This window comes from Saccostrea cucullata, unplaced genomic scaffold, assembly GCF_032062105.1.
Source record: "Saccostrea cucullata isolate Sc308-1 unplaced genomic scaffold, CSIRO_AGI_Scuc_v1 ctg2627, whole genome shotgun sequence".
Classification (NCBI taxonomy): Eukaryota; Metazoa; Mollusca; class Bivalvia; order Ostreida; family Ostreidae; genus Saccostrea; species Saccostrea cuccullata.
In genome coordinates, this window is record NW_026938072.1 from 15,601 (window position 1) to 41,336 (window position 25,736).

At 32.8% G+C, this 25,736-nt stretch overlaps 1 protein-coding gene and 1 long non-coding RNA gene across 2 annotated transcripts; one reads left to right on the forward strand and one right to left on the reverse strand.

Annotated features, from left to right (window-relative positions):
• The first annotated feature begins 189 nt into the window (after positions 1–189).
• LOC134249362 (uncharacterized) lies at positions 190–15,362 on the forward strand. The gene is made up of 9 exons (XM_062731720.1): positions 190–221; positions 511–542; positions 721–820; positions 964–1,075; positions 1,329–1,502; positions 13,448–13,541; positions 13,797–13,879; positions 13,991–14,084; positions 15,090–15,362. The coding sequence occupies exons 1-9, from the start codon at positions 190–192 to the stop codon at positions 15,329–15,331; spliced, it is 963 nt and encodes a 320-aa protein (XP_062587704.1). The 3' UTR covers positions 15,332–15,362.
• On the reverse strand, positions 5,079–6,146 carry LOC134249364 (uncharacterized). Its single transcript, XR_009988260.1, has 3 exons — positions 6,037–6,146; positions 5,720–5,829; positions 5,079–5,452 (listed from the first exon to the last, which is right to left on the reverse strand). It is a non-coding gene; the product is annotated as an uncharacterized LOC134249364 (long non-coding RNA).
• Positions 15,363–25,736: the final 10,374 nt, after the last annotated feature.

Sequence of the window (25,736 nt, forward strand, 5' to 3'; positions counted from 1 at the left end):
ATATTATCCATTCAAGGAAAGTTATTATAGACTGAAGTATGAGCAGAGCTGAGTTTGTGTATACTGTACATTGTATACTGTTCAAGAAAGAGCCATGCAACCACTACAAGGAAGACCTGCTTATTCATTAGCTAACAATTGCTACAGAAAAATATTTCAATCACCATGAAACTTTTTTGAAAGGCAGGAATGAAGAAGCATAATAATAAGAAGCACCAACAGTAATATTATACACGTATAATTCACATATAAAGTATAACATATGTAAAACATGTGTTTAACACACGTTTCACATGTAGAAATATACCATGTGTTGATTTTTACATATGTTTAACACATGTAAAACATATGTTTAACATGTGTAACAATAAACACCCTCTACACGTGTGCTCCTTTTATGTGTTTTACATGTGTAAAAAATATATGTTAAACCATGTTTAACATATGTTTAACACATGTGGACATTTTTCCTGTGTATATTTCATTATAAAAATTAAAAAATATTTCAAGAAATAATTTGAAGTCATCTATTAAGTCACAAAGTATAACAAAGTCCAAAACAATATTGATTGATAAAATATTAAATAAAATAAAAGTTTTGAGAAGAAAATAGTAAGACTTTTCTACCAATGCCTTTTAACTTTTATTAAAGGGTCATTAAAATTGGGTCCTATTAGGCAGGTTTTTGAAACATCAAAAAAAGATTTGAAAAAGTTTTGAAAATCCTTCTTTTATACATATATGTATGTATATTTACAGCTATTAAACGCCAGTGGGCATCAGAAGTTACAGCATTCTCTTCACAGTACGACGCCACTCGGTAACTTCATTTCAAGGCTGCCTAACAAACCTTAAAGTTATTCTGTTATTAAAATTACTTTTTGATAATTAAAAAAAAATTACATGTATTATTCTTATGTTTTAATGATCTTAAATAACGAAATATATTCTCTTATCGATTAGATACTCGGCTATACAGATTTTGGGAAGACCCAATGTTTATCCTCGCTATGGTGATATTCCGGGAACATGGACACAGGCAAGGGGACAGCAGAATGCTCATCAGTTTATACAGGTAAAACAATAGGTATAAGATACATGTATATTAATTAAATAAAGATTCAGATGTTATTGAGTTTGTTAATCAGAATAAAAAAACAGAGATAATCATGCATGTAGTATCAATGGGATATATTCTATGCTAAACACTTAAGTTCATAATTGATTTTGTAGCTCATTCTTAGATTCTATAAATTTATCTTAACATATCAAAGTAACAAAGTACTTTATTTGATATTCTTTTAAAAACATTTTTTGTACATCGTCAGGTCAAATTTGTAGAAAAGGTGTGGATCACTGAGGTTAATATATATGAAACATATCATGCTGGAGCTGTCACGAGAATATTGGCGAAGAACAAAGTAAACCAGTGGGTTGTAATTTTCAAGGTTTCGCATGCACATTTAATAAGAAAGTCTAGGATATTTTCGCCAAAACTACAAGTGAGTTTTTTAAACAAATATCTGTTCAATTATATTGATAAGTGCTATATATCTTTCGTTCCGAGGTTCCACTGATATACAGTGGTTTTAATTTTAATTCACTCTTTTATTAATCTGATCTCTGTCATAAAAAAGAAGAAAACTTTCTAAATATCATTTGATTTTTAACGTATGTTGTTGAGATAAACTTTCTGAGGAACTTAATCCTATATTCTTTTTAAAAAAATCTATGCCATATGTAGGGATAACGAACATTATTCAATATCGAAATCCATTAAACATCAGAAAAGAGGAGCAGAGCTAACATGGACTTCTTAAACATAAGAGGAGGAATCAGGTGCCATGGAGGAGTAAGAGAATCCCCCGCCAACCGGTCACATCCGCCGTGTACTTCTTGTCATGATCGAGAAATAACAGAACAACTGTCGACAATTCAGTTTATCAAAATAATGGCCTAACAATTAGTATGAATACATTCAATTAGCATTTGACTTTATTGTATTTAATGATAAGGTCAATGTACCGACTACAGAACTTACGAAATATGAAAATGTAAGAATCTGTGGTATGAAACTATGGAGATAATGAACAGTAATAAAAAAAACTCATAAATTAATCTTTTATATCAAGAAACCAAGATATATCGTGTGGACATACGAATGGAAATAACCATTGGAAATTAACAATTCGTCGTCGATATATCTAGACGTTTGAGAACACAATAGAGAAACACCGACATCTTCCCAAACAGAAAAAAACAGCCTATCGGATCATGCTAACAACTCATGTGTAAATCATGGTTTTGATATGATTTCGGTATAGGAAAATTTCACATGCAAATGAGCTAATGGATCATGGTTCTGAGATGATCTGTTAAACTAAACAGCTAGCAAGAAAACCATGATCCTGGTATGATCTGTTGTAGCTAACAACTGGTATTAAAACCATGATCCTGGTATGATCTGTTGAAGCTAACAACTGGTATTAAAACCATGATCCTGGTATGATCTGTTGAAGCTAACAACTCGTATTAAAACCATGATCCTGGTATGATCTGTTGTAGCTCACAACTCGTATTAAAACCATGATCCTGGTATGATCTGTTGTAGCTAACAACTGGTATTAAAACCATGATCCTGGAATGATCTGTTGAAGCTAACAACTGGTATTAAAACCATGATCCTGGTATGATCTGTTGAAGCTAACAACTGGTATTAAAACCATGATCCTGGAATGATCTGTTGAAGCTAACAACTGGTATTAAAACCATGATCCTGGTATGATCTGTTGTTGCTAACAACTGGTATTAAAACCATGATCCTGGTATGATCTGTTGAAGCTAACAACTGGTATTAAAACCATGATCCTGGAATGATCTGTTGAAGCTAACAACTGGTATTAAAACCATGATCCTGGTATGATCTGTTGTAGCTAACAACTGGTATTAAAACCATGATCCTGGTATGATCTGTTGAAGCTAACAACTCGTATTAAAACCATGATCCTGGTATGATCTGTTGTAGCTAACAACTGGTATTAAAACCATGATCCTGGTATGATCTGTTGAAGCTAACAACTCTTATTAAAACCATGATCCTGGTATGATCTGTTGTAGCTCACAACTCGTATTAAAACCATGATCCTGGAATGATCTGTTGTAGCTAACAACTGGTATTAAAACCATGATCCGGGTATGATCTGTTGTAGCTCACAACTGGTATTAAAACCATGATCCTGGTATGATCTGTTGTAGCTTACAACTCGTATTAAAACCATGATCCTGGTATGATCTGTTGTAGCTAACAACTCGTATCAAAATCATGATCTTGGTATGATCTGTTAAATTGAACAACTCATAGGAAAATTCGACTTCTTATACAATTTAACTAAACACTTTGATATTTGCAATAAAGTTCTCTTTAATATTTGATAAATAATTTCAGTTACCAAAAATAAAAAAAAAATATTTTACACATATGTCACATGAACCATGACGTCATATAAATATAATCCCAACAAATGATCTTCCTTAATAAGATGACAATTTAAATATAAAACATTATCCAAACTATTCACTGATTTTTATAGGAACAGAATCACAGAAATCCATTCTTCTTGAAGAATAATCCGGAACTCATTGATATCACTGCTTAGTATGATTCTGCAAAAGCATATAATTACAACATTTGTTCACTACAAAATCAGCGGAGTGGTGGATCTATTATTCAGAATCACAAACACTGAAAGGGCTTCCAATGAAGTAGTCTATCCTCTGATATAAGCTCTTTATATGTGTATATCAGCACCCTGAAAAGAAACGTAGAGAAAGTGGTATTAATTTATCGATCAACATATCATTATCTTTAGATCAACAAAATATGAAATATTTAAGTACTTTCCCCATTGCATTAGTGAAAAGAATTAGATTAATCACCAAAAGATTACTATTGTTGAAATGTAATATTATTTACATACACAAATTTTGTCTTCACCAAAGGCGGGTCTTTTGAATTTGGTAATTTGAATGCAACTCAGATGTTAATCATGAAAATGGAAATGTCGGTAGCTGCAAAAGAATTTCATTTTTATAAATAAACATTTATATAACGATTAACATGTATGCACAACAAATATTTGAATCAAGGAGGTCAATTTGATGCTTAAGTTAAGTTTTCAATTCAAATCCATGTAAAGCTTTGCCATGTCTCTTCTACACATTTACAAAGAAAAAATAAATCATGCACTTGCTGGTAGAAACTAGAAAATGAAAAAAAAGGTCAATGATAAAATTAATGAATTATACTCACCGAGTATAGATCTAGAGTTAATAGTCCAGCACTTATTTTTATTGCTTATATGATGCAAAGGCTTTTCTTTTAAATCGGCAACAAGAAAACGCGCACATCTTATTTATCAGAATTCAAATTGTAACCTAGATCAGCTGCAAACCACTGTACTACAGCGGTCTGCCCAGCAGGAGAATTGCATAACAAGGTTACTATGACTCTGAAACTGACCAGTGATCCAATCCTAATCTAATGCCTCAAAGTTAGATTGGGAGTGGATCGCAAATACTACATGAAGAGAAAGAGTTTTAATAAAATCTTGGCTGCGTTATTTAAAACAAATACATGTGTGCTAATTTAAATATGAATTATTGTATTTGTTTGTCATTTCATTCAACTTAAAAAAAATATTGTTTTTGTAACTATACCTGTACATGCTGTGTGCATTTTCCCAGCAGGCATTTCAACGTTGAATCAACGTTGCACTTCAACGTTGAATCAACGTTGAATTTTGGTTGCATATGAAAGTTGAGGCAACGTTGAGACATAACGTTGTTTCAACGTCAATTTTCAACGTTGAATAAACGTTGAAAATGGGTTGAATTTTTGGTTGATTTATGGTTGATTTTTGGTTGCAAATGAAAGTTGAGGCAACGTTGAAGCTTCAACGTTGTTTCAACGTCAAATATCAACATTGAACAAAAGTGAACATTGGTTGAAATTAGGTTGAGATTTGGTTGAAATTTTTTCGGATGTACTTTGAAACATTGATATTTGGTTGAAATTACGTTGAATTCATATTACATTTTGCTTTATAAACAAATACATTTCAAATTCTAATAAAAAAATTTATTCAAGTTGCGTAATATTTATATAGGTTGTAATCAAGTATTATGATTGTGAGAGAATTAATTTTACATGTATTTTTAAGACAAACACAAATTCGGATTCAATCACTGAATCTCAAAAATCACTGCTTGACAAAATTTATATTCCTTGGGAAAAGTGGGTCACAATAATCACATCCAGGTCCTTCGAAGTACGCATATGCCTTACACTTCTAAGTTCCACAAAGTGGCGGATCCATTGATTTTAATCACGCATAGAGTTAAGTACCACGAATGAAAGAAATGAACAGGAGAATCCACCCTCTAAAGCAAAAGCCTATTGATAAAAGAAATAAAGATGTTAAAGCCATTTGTTCGATAAAATGTACGTACACATGTAACACGTTATATCAAATGATAAAAATAAATATACATGAATGATTTAAAAAAATCAGACAAAGGAATATATTCCGGTACTTGGATTTAATTAACATGATTAAAAGAATTAATGTTGACTTTATGTTAAAATTCGTATGTGTATGCTTATAAATAATTATTACTAAAAGAAAAATGTTATAGACATACATATACATAGTGTACTTACAAAATGTTGCATTCCTTTGTATAATTTTCACGGGAGAAGAATCTGATTCAATCAAGGCTGACTATACAATCAATTCCCTGCATAACTGGTTGATTGAACCTTACAGCGAACTACAATTAGTTAAATTGTATAAAATATTAGTTACTGTATACTAGCTTATATTTCATAACCAAATGAATATCAACAAAACACATAACAGGAACCAAGGATGTGCATTTCACGCAGATTTCAAATATACTTATAAAACAAGAATTAAATGATGAACAGATACTAAAAAACTGAATTTCTTAAATTCATGAAAAGGAAATAATACTTACTGAGCAAAAGTTGATATTCCATCCTTAATCCTTGTGTATATAGCTTCAAAAACACATGAAATATGAACAGCAAAGAAACGCGCACTTCTTTTCCATCAGTTGAATTCAAATTTTGACCTAGATAAGCTGCAAACAGCTTTTCTCTGCCAGCAAGAATATTGCATAACAAGGTTATCCTGACACTGAAACTGACCAGCTAAGCGAGAGGCACTCCTTATCTGATATCTTGAAGGTTTTTGGGGAGTGGATCTTAAGTAATGCAACTTGACCGGGGTTAATTGTCAGTGTGAAAATTCTTATGTGTTTATTTGAATTTTTTTTATATTTTGTGAAAAGAAAGATTATAGAATTAATACACACTGAAAACAAAATCTAATAAAATAAGCTTTAAGACTTCTTAGATTCGCTCTGTATATGTATAATCTGTGCAAGAGTATACGGCACGGATCCATATGAGTCTTACTTTAAGAACATTAATTCTGAATAATTATTTTTATTAATTCTATAGTAACATGGAATTACAGTGAGATGTTGGATAAAGATGTTAAATTATTTATTAACAGCTTATATTTGACATATTTTATAGATATATAAAAAAAAAATAGCATTCACAATTTATTGAAAAAAAACTTTTTTTGAAACATAATTATAATGAAGTGTTAAATGTATATGCCATGCTTCATATAAACTCATATTTAAAATCTTATAATGGTACTAGCTATTGGCACAACTCTTTTGAGTAAATCAATTTATAATGCATGCGTTTCATTTATTAAGTATAATTATTATATATATAAAATTTTCTAACAATGCATGCAGCTTTGTGTATATTGCGAAAAATCGCATGGATTAGAGTTAAATTAGACACCTTTATATTTTGAACTTAAAAACTAAAGTGCTCAATATTCGTTACCCCTTAATTGTTTCAACGTTAAATTTTCCTAACTTTCCTAAAGTTGAAAATATGTTGCATCTTGCACGTTGTTTCAACGTTGAAATCAAGTCAGTCAACTTTGCATTTTTAAACCTTGTTTTAACTCTACAATATCAGAAAATACTCAACGTTGAAAACATGTTGAATTTTCAACGTTGTTTCAACGTTGAAATATCGACGAACATTCAACGTTGAAAATATGTTGCAGCCTCAACGTTGTTTCAACGTTGAAATATCGAAGAACATTTAACGTTGAAAATATGTTGCAGCTTCAACGTTGTTTCAACGTTGAAATATCGACGAACATTCAACGTTGAAAATATGTTGCAGCCTCAACGTTGTTTCAACGTTGAAATATCGACGAACATTCAACGTTGAAAATATGATGCAGCTTCAACGTTGTTTCAACGTTGAAAAAAGGTTGAGGATTCAACGTTGAAACCTCAACGTTGAAACAACGTTGAAATATAGTTGATCAACGTTGCAACCTATATTCCACCTCCTTTCAACGTTGAAACAACGTTGCGTGCCTGCTGGGTTAATTATTTAAACTTAATTTTCCTGCTCTCTTTTAAATAAGACTTTTATTGATGTATGCATGTTGTTTGATTCTCCAAGCTAGAGTGAATTTAAAGCTTGCATTTTCACCTATCATAGATGACAAAGTTAACAAACCATATCAGGATCATACAGCCAATTCTGACAAAGTTAACAAATCATATAAAACTCATGATTCTCAACAGAGAAATTAACAGATCATGTTTAACTCGTATGGAGTTTAAAGACAAAGTTAAGAAACCATATCAAAATCACAAACTTTTAGCAGTTAAAGTTAACGAATCATTTCAAACTCATGTTCATTTGTTTTCTAAGTTAATGGCACATGTCAGAATCGCAAGAAAATCATAGCAGACTCATTCCCCAGAAACAAACCACACAAGGATTATACTTCCTTATTTGTCACCTATGATTTCAGTATGATCCATTAAATGGATCATGTCTAAATCATAGTTCAAAATCATGAATTTGTGAGTTTGATATGATTTGTATGTGATTTTGGCATGATTTGTTAAGAAAAGTTTTTGTTTGGGTTACGAACGAACGTAACTCGCCCTAACTTTCCGTATCTCGATAGTTTTCTCGGGACCAGTGATTGCACCCATATAAAGTTTAAAATCAGAAGAAATAAGTATATGTGTAAAATAGAACGGATAGTGTTTTAACCACTTTGTACTTGATAATTGCTCATGTCAAATTAATTGTAATCACTTACAATGTTTTAAAAAAGCGAACATATAGAAGAAAATACACCATACATTGTAATACTTTAGACGGATTAGGAAACACTTCTGTCATGCGCCAGAGATTAAACGTTTACAAACTACTCGTAGTGTGCGCCTTGTTCATATGGGGAAAGGTTACTTTTTACAGCTTGTAAAAAAAATTCGTGCAATCTAGTAAATAGGTATTGCGCTTTCTAAATTGTTTTGTATTGAGAGAGAGAGAGAGAGAGAGAGAGAAATTCTTTTTTAAATTTATTAAAATATCAATTCAAAGAAATAAACGAGCATTCATGGTAGACAGTATCTTCTTAGATGATGTACTAAATGGCGATCTTAACTAAATTATCTTGGGCTGTTTTTAATTTATTTATGTAACAGGCATGAACCAAGCAATCTCAGTTGGGAGGGGGCACAACCAAACTTTTTTTATTTTGGAATCACTACCAAACAATTCCTTGGGAGGATTTTTTATTGAGGTGGCACAAGTAAACAGTAGTTACGTTTTCTATTATATTACTTTGTTTATTTATCGACTTCATTATGGTGAGGGGGGGGGGGGGGCTTATTCCCACCCCCACAAACCCGATACCAAAAACGAACGTGTGTACATTATGTATATCTGTTTATATATGTGGATTATAAAAAAGGCCTAAAATGTGTATTTATTTAGGGTGGCGCATTTTTCTTAGTAAAGTTCTGTTCTTTGTCTTCAAGTTATGCTCCACTATGTCATTATTTTTTTATTCTGCATTAATTATCAAAATATAAAATTCTAAGATAACTTTATACTTTTGACCGAAGGTCCAAAATACATATAAAAACTATAACCGAAATTATAACTTGCTTCATTTGTAAGGAAAAATATATACCCGGGTATTCACCATCCTGTTGTAAAAGAAAAAAGATTGATTCTAGAATACCAACAAAAGGATACCGGACTTTTAAAAGTGTGAATACTATGAAAACGTAGTTGTCATAGTTTCATGGCATCCTTCAAAAGTACGTGCACACATATGCTTATCACAATTGCTTGTAGACCAGACTACCTCCCCATACCCACGCACAATATACATATATACAGGGTCCCAAAATATTCACATTTGTCTTCTTTCATAAATTAATCGTCTAGTACATATTTACAATGTATTTCATATGACCAATCCAAAAAAGTATATAGAATTCATTTTTTTTTTTAAAAAATCATGCCTGTAGTATCTTAAATCACCTATAACTTTTAAACTGCAGGTATCAATTTTGTATGTTGTAAATTGTAAATGTTATTAATGAAAGAAAGCCAAAAATATCTTTGGACCCAGATTTATATATATTCCAGGGGTTGGGGGAGGGGGGCTCTCATATATCTCAAATTATGTCAAAAACACAATTCACTTAACTTCCATTTTTGCACCGACCCCCTCCCCCCCCCCCCCCCTGAAAGTTGGGATATTAATTTCGATCTGTCCATTCTTATAATTAATTCTGTCCGTCTGTAACACTTTTGTTTCAAACAATATCTCGAGAAGACTTTCAGCTTTTACAGTAAAATTAAAAAAATAGATTTGGGTCTGGGATTTTAAGGGGGGGGGGGGGAGAGTCCAGTCCACTAGCACCCGTGAGAATTATATGAAGATTTTTAAGATGCATGTTTGTATGAAGAAGCTTTACCAACCGACAAATTAAGAACGGGCAACCCCCTAGATTTATACTATAATGGCTATAATACCTGTGTATTAAAGCCATACTAATTTTATTATTCGCAACATATAGTATTTTGAACAAGAATTTCTTTAAAGTTTTGGGGTTTTTGAAATTTAGTCTCAGACCATAACTCTTTATTGTCCCCACCGCCGTTCGTAAAGTAACCCCCCCCCCCCTTTCGACCCTTACTAGATCCGCACATACTATAATAATTTATTTCATGCCACAGAATGACATTTTCTAAATTTTCCTTTCATTTCCCTTCGCTCGTTTAAATGTCCATTGACATGTTTTATAGTGTCACGGTAGCCACTTCGCCAAGACCTCGCTTTGAGGTATCTTGTGGGGATTTTATCTATCGAAATCCCAATAAAATTGAAGAATTCAATAATGCAACCGTGAATACAATAAACTATAATGACTGATCCCAGTTTTTGGTAACGTTCGTTCGTAACGCAGCTATGTTAAGGACGTCCATAGGAAATGTGCCTTAAAATATTGCGAGAAAATCAATATAATATTGATTTCTTATTTTATAAGCATGAGTTTTAATTTAGTGGGAATTTATTGTACTAATGCATATGTATGTATGGGGTCACAACCGAGTTGGCCCAAGCGACCTAACGTACACCAGCTGTTTGCACGTGACATGGTTAAAATTAGAAAAAAAATTATACGGACATAAAGATTATAAAAGTTCAACGATATACGGATAATTTTTCAGCAAGAAGTTGATTGTGTTTTCTTAAAGACAAATTTCTTAACCCGAAAAGTGCTGGGAGCAACTTCCCCAAGCCCAGGAATTATATCAAAAATAGCCGTCTTTTGATAAACTCGTGCATGTGCACTATACACATTGAAACAATGTAAAATTACCCAAAAAATCATCCGCCCACAAGTTGCTCCCAGCACTTTTCAAAACAGTAGGTAAAATAGCTACATGTTTTCAAAGTTTCATATTTTATAGGTAAATATTTACATTCAGTGTAATTTTCTTTATAAATTCCATTAGAAATTTATCCACGACGTTCAAATTTCTATAACACACGCGAAACCTAGTCACCGCGCATTAGAATACACAGTAGGAACTACATGCTTTTTCAAAATTTAGGAACAACAAAATGAATATTGTTTTGACTCAATTTCATTTTAAAAAAACTACCCTTTTAAAATTAACATAAAATACAACAAATGTGCATTACAAATTAATTTGTCATTTTTTTCCTCGCAATGTTTATTTGCGTTATTTAACTTTCCAACGTCACAAACGGCTTTGCAACGTCACGAACGGCTATTACGTTAATTAAGCACACCAATACCGAAGGGCGCTAAATTCACATTAAATATGAACAAAATAAAGAAATATAGTAAAGGAAAATTAGAGAATGTAAATATAAGCATTGAATTCATATTTTGGGATGTCTTCGGTCCTATAACACAACTGGCCGTGCCGACAAATTGAATACCGCGTTAGCGCGGTATGATAATTTGTCGGCACGGCCAGTTGTGTTATAGGACCGAAGACATCCCAAAATATGAATTCAATGCTTAAGAGGATATCGTTGAACTTTTGAGATTTTCGAGGGGTTGTGCCTGTGATTGTAGTGCGTTTGTGTATAAAAATGCACGAGTGCGGCTTCATAAGAGGTCTATTCTTTTCAATTTAATAAAACTGTGAAATGTTTATTAATGCATTCAAAAATATGACTTATTTATAGTCAGATCACACTTATTTATATACAATTTCACATCTACAAGATTCAATAATAGCTTGATCTGCGTCTCAAGTGCAGAGAAACTGCGTGTCAAACTAGTCTATGACGTCATATTTGTCAGTACAGCGAGATCAATTTTGGTTTGATATTACATCCAAGATAAGTTACACATTAATTTATGTCTACAATTATAAGGTGAAATCACCGTTTGTAAAAGTGTATGAAAAAGAAAATTATTATTTATTAGCCGAGATTCATTTGTGCAGTTTCACCGTGACGTCATAATCGATTTTCCGAAGCTCTGCATAGACTGATATGCATCTGGCAGCCCTTAACCTAGTTGCGAAGATATCGGTGTTTCTCTTATAAGTGTTTTATTCTTTTCACGTAAAAGATTTTGAAAAAATTCTGCTTCATGAAAAAATAGGTCTGTCGATGACGGGCGCAATTGGTACCCATGGGAATTCCAATAGATTGTCGGAAGACCTGGTCTCCAAAAATCACATAGATATTGTCAGTCAGAAACTCAAGCATTTTTTGATGTCAGCTTTAGCGTACATGTGCGTAAAATCAGAGTTTTTACGAGGGTTGTTCGAAAAGTTCGTGGACGATGTCCATCTTCGTTTAATTACTCACTGGAAATTTAAAACAAGCACATTATAATATGTAAAAATATTTGTTGTGTTGATGAGGGTTTCATTCCATTCGATATAACACAAATAAATTTACTTCATTTTAAAACCAACATGTTTTGTACCCGCGGAGCACACAAAACGCCAATGTAGCGTCAACATATAGCGTCGAGAATTTATAATAGATACTATACCTATACATTTTTCACAGAATATTCCAATGCCCATTCATTAAATTCTTTTTCTAATACTTGACATTTATTTTTTAAGAATTGATCTCATTGTATAATTTCCTTTGATATTTGGTTTTAATTTCTTTTAGTACTTAACTCTGCTTTCACAAGATAAACAACTCTGAAGCGCCTTTGTCTTTCATCTACGTTTCAAATTTTAAAGTTTTATTAAGATGTCTACGGTAAAACCGTTTCTTCACAGGTCATCCTCATCCGATACAGAGTCTCTGTCGCTCAAATATTGCCTCTACTATTTGTACACACATGCACAACTCGCTTATGTATTTCCTTGATTCCTTCAACATTTTCAGAATTTTTTCAGGATTTTACCTGAGAAAAACACAAAATTGCTTCGGTATCTGCTGCCCCGTAAGTTCTAAAACGTCATCGTTTTTGTCGTCTTCAATAAGGACTACTTATCTTCTAAAGTTGATTTCTTTTCCACAAAGCAAAATATAAAACCATAATGTGGTACACGTATCGATGTAACAATTCTTAATTTGAATTTTTAGGTAGTTTTTCGTTTTTCCTCCATTTTTCAGAGAATATTACTATAGACATTATTTATTGTATTGTTTGTAACTGACTAAATTTTGACCTGCTCCGCGATCCGATTTTTGCATTTTTAAAATGTTGATAAGATTTTAATCAATCGTAATATTTTGTCATAATTAATATATACATGTATCACTTGAATTTATTGTTAAAATATTTCTAACAAATTTGGATAACATATGACGTCAAATTAAAAAGATATGACAGCTGTCTACGAACTTTTCGAACTACCCTCGTATTTATCAATGTATAACAAACAGTATTATTTCTTATTCTTAACATTCTACACATGCCTTGTTAGAAGCAATTGGTGTATAGATGATGGAATTAAAAGCTTTTAATGAATTTTTATTCTGTTCAGAAAGTAAATTTTCCTGTAAACGAGCTACGAATCGAAGTTGATTGTTCCGTGTCCCGTTCATGGGTTGAGATTGACGCAGTTGAAATTGTTGGAGGTATTGTTTTAATCAAAATATCATGTTTTAAAGTAAAGCCTGCTGAACTCCATTCTGATATTAAATATGATACAAAGTTAATTATGTACAATATGGAACGTAAAGAGAATTTGTATTGATTTGTATTGTATAAGTCATATATTTTTCAGAATGAAATGAAATTCTACAGATAATTGTTTTATTCACCAGAGTTAAATCACATCTATATTTTATGTTCTTAACCTTTCTCTTCTTTTTTGCACGAACAAATTAAAGGTGACTGTCCAAAACAATTTCAAAAACTCTGGGATGCTTGTTATCTGATTCAAAAAGATAAAGTGTCAGCTGACACAGCATTTGTAAGTCGTATAAGTATAGCAATTATTAAAGTAAAAGGTGGAGGTAAAAGGGCATAAACTACAATAACTGTTGCTAAGAATTATCAATCTGCTTCTCTGAATATCTTTAAGGCTAATTGTTTAGACACAGGTGGATATGTGGCAAACTTCGAAACTCTTGAAGAGGCTTTGCAAATGAAAGAGATTCTAAACAAAATGAATACAGGTATGACATATTATACCCCCTTAGTACCATTTGTAATTATTAGGAATGTCAACGAGTACCCGTTTAACTGGAACTCAATCGAAATTCGGAGTATCGAAAACTAAAAATATGGTACTCGCTCACTCGGATGTACATTATTTTCTTATATTTCAATTCTTATTTTATTAAAAACCTATCAAAAATAACTTAAAATGTGCGTACGATAGTTGGTCTGTCGTCATCCACACCTGCAAAACGCCCGTTTTCGACTGTGGTTGTGTTTTTTTGTTCTAACCTGTCATGGTCCTTAATTTTGGATGACTTTAATGATTTTTTTTAGTGAACATTGTTTAAGTTTACTATATAAACTTGAACACAGTTTAACAAAAGTTTGAAAGTCTGTTTTCTTTCACTTATATGTTTAACGTATACGGGAGTGACAATCAGCATATGAAATAAAATCAGACTAGGTTAGCGATCCAAACAACGCCCGTCTCTTCTTTACTTAGCTCTTATTTTGTATTTTGTTTTATGGACATTTGATAATGAATACTGTTCGTTATCTCCTTATATTTCATTTCTTTCGTCTAATACTCAAATTTGCACAAGAGATCGTCCCCCTTTTGCGTTGATATAAACTGTTATTCAGTTGTAAGATTGAGTGTTAAAATTGTGTCTATTGTCTTGATTTGATAAAAAAAAAATTAATTCCAAAAAATCTCATTTCCATTGGATTCGATATTTATTTACACTAATAAACGTGAAAAAAATAAACAGCTTTGGGAAGTAACATAGGTGAATGTTGCTCAAGAACATACTTTAATTTACATTTTTAACGAGTTTCTTGATACTCGATTGGAAAATACGTCCGAGTAACCGATTATCAAATATCTACCGATTTGACATCTTAGTAATTATGTATGTATTTGCTTTAAAATAAAATAATTAAGTATAATCATGATCTTTTTTTATTAATAATAAATTCTACTTTGAAAAAATTGCTTTATATCGGATTCTAATGGACAGGGATACACTTCTACGTGGGGGGAAGAAACATCAACAGGCGAAAACCCGTTGGGGACTGGAGATGGATCAAGCACGGACAAATGACTGACATGAAATATCACGCCTTTGGAGCCGGGGAACCTAATGGAGTGGACCGCTCTCCCCAAGACTACATGTTCTTTTATGCAGGAGAGCGGTACACGTTCCACAATGTCTTTTGTGATAATGGTACATATCTTGGTGGCTATATTTGCGAAGCTTGAAAATTGTTCGTGTCTTTAAAATGTTGTTCCTTTAAAACATTGCGTTAGTTTTTTTTCATTATTTATTTTAAAAAGGAAAGGATTAGATATGCAGGGCGGTACATATTGTCGTCCTAAACATATTGTTGCTGGTTACAGTTACTGCACATATTTCCGTTCATCATTTCATATTATATAAAACTACAAAATTATGTAAGTGCAGTATGTGCCTACAAAATTCACATATTGTTGCCCTGCTCTTATGCTTACAGTCGAGGTTATGTTGAAGGTAATGGGGATCATGAAGACATCAACAATTGCATTCATTTTTAATTACCTTGTAATTTTTCCCCAAATTCTTCTGTCTATAAAATGACCTTGTTTGCAAATACAATCTATCACAGGGTAGAATTTTACCTGCACCAATTATTGTATGCTTAATAGCTAGATTATCTTATGTATACAATTGCTCGGTATGTATTTCAATTTTGGAGAAGAATTATATGGGCTATGTCTGATGTCCAATCCAATTATGCATAGGCGTCGGAACCGTGGGAGGAGGGGGGCTAGGGTGGGGTGGGGTACTTAGCCCCCTTTTTTTCCAAAAATAGACATTATATAGGCATTGAAAATTGGGATTTACCTCTTTTTGCTGGTTAAGTCCCCCCCCCACTTTTGATTAGCCCCCCTTCCACATTCAATTTGCTTCCGACAACCATGTTATGTAAAAATATTGATAAAAATAAAAAAAATAATTATGATGCCCTAAACTTTATTATTTAACAGTTTTAGAAGTGTCGCCGGGAAACTCAGTTTGCGACCGTTAAATCATAATCAACGGAACCAATTACCAATGAGGAGATATTTTTCCCTAATTCAATAGCCAGAATATAACTTCATTTTTGACATACACACATTTACGAAGGGTTTAAAGGCAGAGATTTTAAGCACCGCCTTCAAAAATACCTGGTCTCGGTAGCCCTGTCAGTCAAGTGCGTGAAGGACCATCATTGGATGCTGGAACTTGATTGACAGTTACTTACTAGTCCTTGTGTATACCCTGTACACCTTGATTGGGACTCATGGTCACCTTTTAATTAACTTTTTATCCTTTGATGTTTACTGAACATGGTATCCAGAATTACTGTATAACTATGAATTTTATAGATTGATAATATATGAATTAAATATACCTTAAGTATTTGAAAAGATAAAAATATGATATGCATTTTTAAAGCCAAAACATTAAACTTTAGTACAAACACTTTTTTCAAATGAAATTTCGATAATATTTTTAATATGTTTAATGGTAAAGTTGAAATGTTATTGATAAAGTTTAGAGCAGCATTGTGTAAAGTAACTAAACTAAAAAATGTTTCTAATCATGGGTCACTTACATTTTCCTTTTTATTCAAATAAATTAACAAGCAAGTTTCATGGTGACCAAGCCTTATCATGGCTAAAATAGACTTATATACTGCAGATATTTTGTGTTAAATGTAATTCACACGGCCCTCATTTCATTTAATTAATAGATGGGATCCTGGGGATGAATGCATTAAGTCTAATTTAAGTCTAATTTGGAGTAATTGTTTTCTGGAAATTAACACATACAATAACATTTAAAACAATCCTTGTTTTAATATTTGAATTCATAGTATGATATCATAGTATCTTTTAAAATAGGTATGAGTGTTTTTAAACAGTAAAATATAAATCAATAAAAAATTGAAAAAAAACCGTTTTTACTTCTAATTTTGAAATTGTCTCAAAATCCCCAACGAAGGTAAAGTTTGACACCTGGGGTATTTCGCTGTGTATTAAATCACTTCCTGTGTATAGGGAATGGGGACAGATGACCACAGGTAGACAGCTAGCCCCCAAGGCATTCACACCTGTACAAAATAAGCCCCTCCCTCACCTGTATTTTACCACCCGGTAAAAAATTTCTGACTTTAAATGATGTAGGATTTGTAACCCTCTGCACATTTCTCGCGAGTATTTTTGATAACACTAGAGTACGTATCTCATGCATTGAGTCCTGGTCTTAGGATGTTTATACAAAAGCAAAGCTTACGAGGACAATTTAGCAGTTTGTACGAATTAAGCGTTGAAATTTTTCAAATTACGATGAATGAAATACTTGCCATAACAACTTTTGTGCAAGAACTAACGAAGACAATTTTGATGAACATTCAGTAAACAAGTGGTAGAATATTACATATTTTTGTGTGTGTGTTTTTATTTAAGATTTGAACAAACTTGAATACTTGAATCTACACTAACAAAGACGCCTGTATATCTATTTGACTAACTATGGTATTTTACCCTTTAAGTCTGTGCCCCCCCACCCCCCGCCGTAATAATTGGAACTTAAATTAGAACTACATGAGGATGCTTCCATGTAAATATGATTAATCATAGCTTAGCTGTGTCAGTGAAATTTTTATACCCGCACTTTCGAAAGAAAGTTCGGGTATATTGTTGTTACTCATGTCCGTCCGTCGGCCTATCACACTTTTCTTCCCTGAACTCCTCCTAAATTTTACACAGTAGCCTAATCATCTTTTGGGAGATGGTTTGTTGTGTCATGTAGATGTGTAGTAAGGTTTCGGAATTTTGATTTTACCCCGGGGGGTCAAATGGGGGTCGAAAAATGATGTTTTTTTATGCAAAATGCCCCGTTTTCCCTGAACTCCTCCTACATTTTACACATTAGCCTAATCATCTTTTGGGAGATGGTTGGTGGTGTCATGTAGATGTGCAGTAAGGTTTCGGAATTTTTTATTTTGCCTGGGGGTCAAATGGGGGTTGAAAAATAACGTTTTTTATGCAAAAGCTCCATCTTCCCTGAACTCCACCTACGTTTAACACAGTAGCCTAATCATCTTTTGGGAGATGGTTGGTGGTGTGATGTAGATGTGCAGTAAGGTTTCGGAATTATGATTTTGCCCCGGGGGGTCAAATGGGGGTCGAAAAATGATTTTTTTTAATGCAAAAAGCCCCGTTATTCCCTGAACTCCTACATTTTCACAGTAGCCTAATCATCTTTTGGGAGATAGTTGGTGGTGTCATGTAGATGTGCAGTAACGTTTTGGAGTGTTGATTTTGCCCCGGGGTCAAATTGGGGTCGAAATACGACGTTTTTTATACTAAAAGCCCCGTGTTCCCTGAACTCCTCATACATTTTACTCAGTAGCCTAATCATCTTTTGGGAGATGGGTGGTGGTGTCATGTAGATGTGCAGTAAGGTTTCAGAATTATGATTTTGCCCCGGGGGGTCAAATGGGGGTCAAAAAATGATGTTTTTTTTATTCAAAAAGCCCCATCTTCCAACAACTCCTTCTTCATTCTACACAGAAGCCTAATCATCTTTAAGGAGAGTTAAATATTTTAAAAATTTGCTAAAACATCAACGTCAAGGGGTTAAAAAGCATCGTATGCTGGGAAACATCTTGAATTCTTATGAGTAATTAATGTGCATGTCAAATGTGAAAGTCATATCTCCTCTCAATCAAAAGTTATAATTAAATGCAACATTTTTGAAAAATAGATTAGGCTTCAAGGTCAGGGTCACAGAGTCGAAAGTCATTATTTATTTGGGGAGGCTTATCACAGGTAATAATATACATGCAAGTATAATATGAATGCCTTAACAACATGTTCAAAATGATGAATTGAAAACAATGCAATTTTTTTGCAAGAAGGTCAAACTTCTAGGTCACATTTAAAAAAAATCATGCCATTCTTACAGGTAAATACTAATACATATGTTTAATACGAATGCCATGTCTCTTCTCATTCAATAGATATGACCGTGATGACCAAGGTTAAATTTATTGAGACAGATGGACAGACTGACATACAAATATACATATTTCTATGTGAAATGGGTAAAATTGGCCCAGTGGTTCTATAGAAGTTAAAAATGTAACAGGTTTTCAGACAAACAGATGGACAACAAACGATATATGATAAGGAAACCAGAAAAGCTCAAATGAGTGTTTTGAAAGGGTTACAATGGTTACAATATTTGAAAGGCTGTTCTTTTTTTTCATGCAGAGATATGACCAACATATTCATGTTTCATATTTTCTTTATTGATTTTTTGTTTGTTTGTTATGAAAACATCTCTCTCGGGAATTTTTCCCTTATATAGAGACACCACCAAATAATAATGAACACAAGATGTGTTTGTGAAACAGTGATGCCCCTCTCCCCCCGTATGGAAGCCTATGGCGAAGGTTGAGGTTTCTCAAATATATGTCAAACTCAAAGGTAAAGGTCAAAGGGTTCAAATTGTTGATATCAGAAGAAAGTCTTGCCACAAGGAATACACATGTGAAATAAGTAATCCCTAGTACTCCTTGTTCAAAAGTTAATTGCCAAGGTTAATTTTTTTTTAAGTGGTTCAAACTCTAATGTCAATGTCAAACATATTTATACCTGTTGAAAGTTCCAATGAATACACATGTTAAGCATGAGAGCCCTAGCACCTACTGATCAAATTTTGGCCAAGTTTAAAGTTTGGTATTTTTCTTGTAAAAATGTGTAAAAATCCAATGTCAAGCGATCTAGAGGTGAAAATTCATGGTACCCAAATAAAATTCTTCTCACAAGGAATTAACTTATGAAATGTGGAAGCCAATTGTGGATAGCCCAATCCACATAAAACTTATGGGCAATGTTAAAATCTACCCTTTTGGAGTCTCAAGATCGATTGTTATTTCAGGGGCAGGGAGTGGTTCGGGAGATTGGATCTCCCCCCACCCCTTGGAATTTGCTTTGTTATTCAAATACTATATACTGAAGCGGATAAAAAATGACTTTGGACATCCTCCTCCTTACTTAGAAAACATTGACCCCACGACCCCACGACCCCACTATCATTGTTTTTATTTTGTTTATTTGTTTTCAGTTTTTTTTTCTGCTTGTCAGGAAATTCTGGGCTTGAATGTTTTGACTGAGATGTGAACCCCCTCTCCACTCCCAAAAAAAAATCTGGATCTGCACCAGTATTGGCAGTAACTGAATGTCACATCCACAACGAGAGATAACTTCACAATATGAAATTCGTGTAGTGTGGCATGCGATGATGTTTGACCCTTTTTGAACTTTAATCTAATCATTTTGGTTTATTTTACCCCAATCTATACTTAAACTTGTACTTACCAACCGTCATAGGTCCTAGCTGTCAACTTCATAAAATATAATCCAATTATAACACAAAACGAATTAATCCAATGCACACCAGACTGCAGCATGTGCTCTATTCCATTCGGCAAACCTTGGTCGATTTCATCGCCTTATCAGATGAAGTGGGAATCGGCCGAGGTGTGCCGAGTGGTGCTTAATCTAATTTTCCAAAAGGTGTTTACATGTAAACATGTATAGTACAAGAACAAATTCTAAATTGATTCATAACAAACGATGTTTTAACAAAACTTATCCATCTAGCCTATTCAAAAAAAAAAATAAAAAAAAAAAAATAACACATACGTGCCATGTGTTTGTGATGTCGGGGGCGTGAGGGGGGGGGGGGTTAATAAATTTAAAAAGGTCCTATTATGAGCAAAACATTTATCAGAATCTAATTAAAATCATTAATTAAATTCAAACTGGTAATGAGGATCTGAGTCATATAGGTTACATGGTCACAGGGTCTGAGAATTTCATACTCAATTTGATGACTACATGTTCAGTGTACATTATAGAATTATTTGGACTTTTTACTTGGAATTAAAGCCCAGTATGTAGGAGTGTATATTTAGAGGCAAACACCTTAGTGCGGGTATTACTGTCTCATGACAGCATCTAGTTTTTTGCTGTGTTTGTGAAATATTTTTTTACCTGTATATTACAATGTAAAATTTTGATCGTCCTTCGTGGCCCCGCCTCCTCCCAGGGGTCATGATTTAAATAAACTTGAATCTACAATACATGTACCTTAGGGAGTAGAGTATTGTAATAAGATCCTGGTTTGTTATGAGGTATCAGTAGAAAGTATCCCATCCGGACAAGAACTTAATTTTTTTTTCAATGAGTTGTTGAAATCCATGTGACGATGTTGTCAATCTCACAGATACTAAGATATGATGCTCAACCGCTCAACTATCACGTCACAGCTATGGCATTCTGTACTTGAATGGACAGATGCAAAGGGAAAAAAATCAAAGAAAATGTAATAGATAAGATTTAAAATAAAAAAAATGATTTATGCTTTGCATTCGTGAAACATAAAAAACATTGTATAATTCATCAAATAAGTTCAATATCCAGCTAAAAAACATTGAAACCTTCTTAAAAACGTTTCTAATGCTCAATAGCCTTTAAGGGGGGACCTATGTCAGAAAAGTCTTTGTGTGATATTTTCAAAACTTTGACATTTCTTTCATGGCCATTTGCTCTTAATCTTGAGGTATTAAAAATAATACCTTTATATGCTTATTTTTACACAGGAGCACGTGTAAAAACAGCGTGAAATGCTAAAAATAGATTATTTTCAGACATTATTTTTTACCCCAAATATACGCTAAAAAGAATCAAAAATGTCAAATCACATTCAAAATCAACAGGTATTTAAATTATATGACTTGTATCTTTAAAATGAAGGCAAAATAATTGTAATTGATCTCACACGAAATATCATAATGGAGCACAAAGTAAGTATTACCCTATTTTTCTTGTCGTATTTTTGACAATTCCGACATGCATAAAAGGTACTATCATAAAAAAATTTTGTTTGAAAATGTTGTAATGCATATTTTTTGAAAGAAATAAATTATGTCTTCGTTTTAATAAAGAAAACAGTATACCTTTATGATAAAATAAACGAGAAATATAAAGTTTTCTTCTATTTTCGTACTCTTGTGTCATAAATATTGACCTTTCTGCACTAAGACAAAGGTAAGTAAGCACTAGCAAACATCTAAATATAAAACTATTTTGCGGAAAACAAGGATTTTGCTTTGATTAGTTACAATTTACACTGATTTGATATTTTCTTTTTGATTCTAATCATTCTGCCACCCCACCCCCCTCCCCACCGTTCTTCCTCGTCAACAACCAACACCTACAAGAATTAACATAGGAATGACTTTATTCAATTAAATCTAAATGAACTCATCAATAAGGAAATATAGGTACAAGTACATTTCTTAATTTTTTTCTTAGTTTTATTTAGAAAATACAATTAATGGTAAACATAAAATTAAAAGATATTTCCCTGGTTTAAGCCACTTTCTTTGCTGAATTTTATCTTATCTTTTTGCACTCATATCAGCAAATTATCGAGGTATTTTTTCACAACTGAAATTTCTATGAATTATCAACCAAAGGAAGAGATTTCTAATATTTACAAAATCCATTAATCGAATAAAACTGTTATTAATGATGTATAAATTTTCTTTTTGTAAATTGTGTAGATTATTGATTATTAACAATGTTAAGCCTATATCATAGTTGCAAAAGTCAACAGGTAAAAGCAAACGTCGCTATTGTGACGTCACATAACGCTGCTTTGACGTAGAACGACATAGGTCCCCCCTTAATACAAGGCGTTGTTGCCTCATTCTCATTATGGCGTCACAAATACAGATAGCAGATGAAGAATCTGTTTTAGAAACATCTAGTTTATATTGCCCATTGCGAAGTCATCATATTTGGTGTGTTCGTGCCCTCGTCTTTGCAATCTTTTTTTTCGGCGCTGCATTCTTTACAATTCTTCATCGGAACTCTAACGCCGTTAACAGTTTAATATCCTATGCAACTTCGTTAACACCCCGGCCGGTAAATTGGCTACTTGCTATTATTTTTATTGATTTTCAAACTATTTAGTCACACTTAGAAAATGACTATAGCATAAAATGTATACGCGGGTTCTCCATCATTTCAAATTTAACTGTGGCGTAAGACGTACGCGAAGTGCTATTATTCGCGGTTATTTTGCGACCAAAGTCGCGAAGGAACCACGAAATAAATTTAAAAAAAAACACAACCCCTATGAATCAATAGTTCAATACACAAATGATATTTATTATTTGGCAGATTAATAGATAAATTTAATGATAAAAGCAATTGATCGATATGGTATAAACATAGTGTAAGACGAGATTAGGATATTGCCAAATTAAATGCATACTGTGAAAAAGATCTCTCTTTTCATGTAAGAGTTCAGCTAGGTCTTGAAGATAATTGCTTGTTGAAGAAAACAATGGGCTCTGCTTAGCATGATAAAAGTAAATTAAATGGTTTTCCATAAGAAGCTGAAAAAATGTTTATAATTTGAAATTCGTTTGGTTTATTAATTTACATATTAATCTTACTGACGATAAAAATCTTACCGTGACGCTAATATTTTAACCGTGGCGGAACTATGGCGCTGATTTTTTAACTGTGGCGCTCATGAATTTAACTTTGGCGGGGCCGCCACGTTAAACGACGCAAGGAGAACCCTGGTGTACGTTATTAATGAGAAATAAGTTGTTTTTCATTCTAATCTATAATTTATATTCAATGGATGATATTTTGAATAAAGTTTGATAGGATGAATTCATAAACACAAGCTGTGCTAAATATTGTCGAAATTACTGGTATAGTACAAATAGATATTTTCGGTTGGGTGAACACTCAAAATGAATTCGAATTATCATATTTATATTGGATTCGGAAACTTCATAAAAATCCATAGCGGGTTCCAGTAAATGTTCTTCCAAGGCTCTTTCTTTACTTCTCACTAAGATATTAACAGTAATGAAGGAGAAACTTCAAGAGAAGTGTGCAACAATATATTTGAGAAGTGGTGTAAATCCGATGTGGATAAAAAAATTCCAAGGAACTTTTCCAACATTTGAAATCACAAAACTTTACCAAAATCAACAACATAAAAACTTAACGACTTTTCAACTGATATTCAACTATTCCCCATAATAAATAAAAGTCCACACGATCTTACATTGTTGACAGCTTCTTTTTTAATGAAATTAGTAAATTTACTTACCTTGTCATTGGTCATTTGCAAAATTACTTTGTTAAAAGAAAATATGATTGTTAACACAAGTACTCTGATGTGATCATTAAAGAGATGCTCGAGTTTCTTATCGACAATATCTATGTGGTTTTGGAGACCCAGTCTTCCAAGTACCCATTGGAATTTCCATAGGTACCAATGGTGCAGCGTTATTAGCAGACCTATTTTTTTTATTCATATGAAGCAGAATTTGTTTAAAATCTTTTACGTGAAAAGAAGAAAGCACTTGCTGTGACCTTCAACTCGACATTTAGATATATCGACGACGAATTGTCCATAACAATGGTTATTTCCATTCTTACGTCGACACGTTATATCCCGGTGAGCTTGAGATAAAAGATACCGCACAGTCTGACACGTCTTATTAAAATTGGGATAATTTATTAGAAAAAGACATTAATGGTAATCTAACGGCAGAGCTTTATGATAATCGTAATGACTCTTACTTTTCAATCGTTAACTTCACTTAATTATGCAGCAATATACACTTATCACTTGCATGCGCAGTTTATATCTCTCAGTTGATTCGGTACGCCAGAGCAGGCTCTATGTATGAATAATTTCTAAAACGAGGTAAATCAATGAGGGACAAGCTTATGAAACAAGAATATCAGCAGAATGTCTCGTTTAAAGTCATCATTTCGTAAGTTCTAGGGTCGACACAATGACCTAGTCAGCAAATACAATCTATCATTAAGTAAAATGCTGACTGACTTTTTTCATACTAATTATAAGTCCATTATTTACACACTGAATTGACGACGAATTTTCCCTTTATTTCCCGATCAGGACAAGGAGCACACGGTGGATGTGACCGGTCGACAGGGGATGCTCACTCCTCAATTGCACCTGATCCAACTGATATTTTTAGAGGTCCCTGTTTTCCTTGCTCCAAATTTATGTGGTTTCAATAGACATTTGAGATTGAAGACTGTTCGTTATCTTCATATTAATTTTTTTTTGTGTCAGACTAGAAGTAAAATTAAATCTTGAACTTTGTTTTTATCTTTTTCACATTAAAAGCATAATGTTTCTGTTGTTTCCCTAATTTGTACCAAGTTCTATTGAAATCAAGATATAACCGTAGAATGGGTTGCGTTTAAAATCTACTTTTTTCATCGAAACTTTTGAAACTTTGTTGAATCTTTTGATGAAAAGCATTTTGAAAATGGTTTAAACCCTGCATTGTGTGGTATCAGCAATAAAAAAAAAACAAATTTATGCAGATTATTCATTAATTGTTTTTCTGTATCAATTATTTAAATTTTCTTTTTTCATATTCAGCAAAATAATTAATATGATAATAAAAGTGTTCGTGGCTTATTTTGGTTTAATACAGCTGTGCAACATATTTCCCCATTAGAATTCTGCTGATAATTATAAAAGTAAGACATTAAC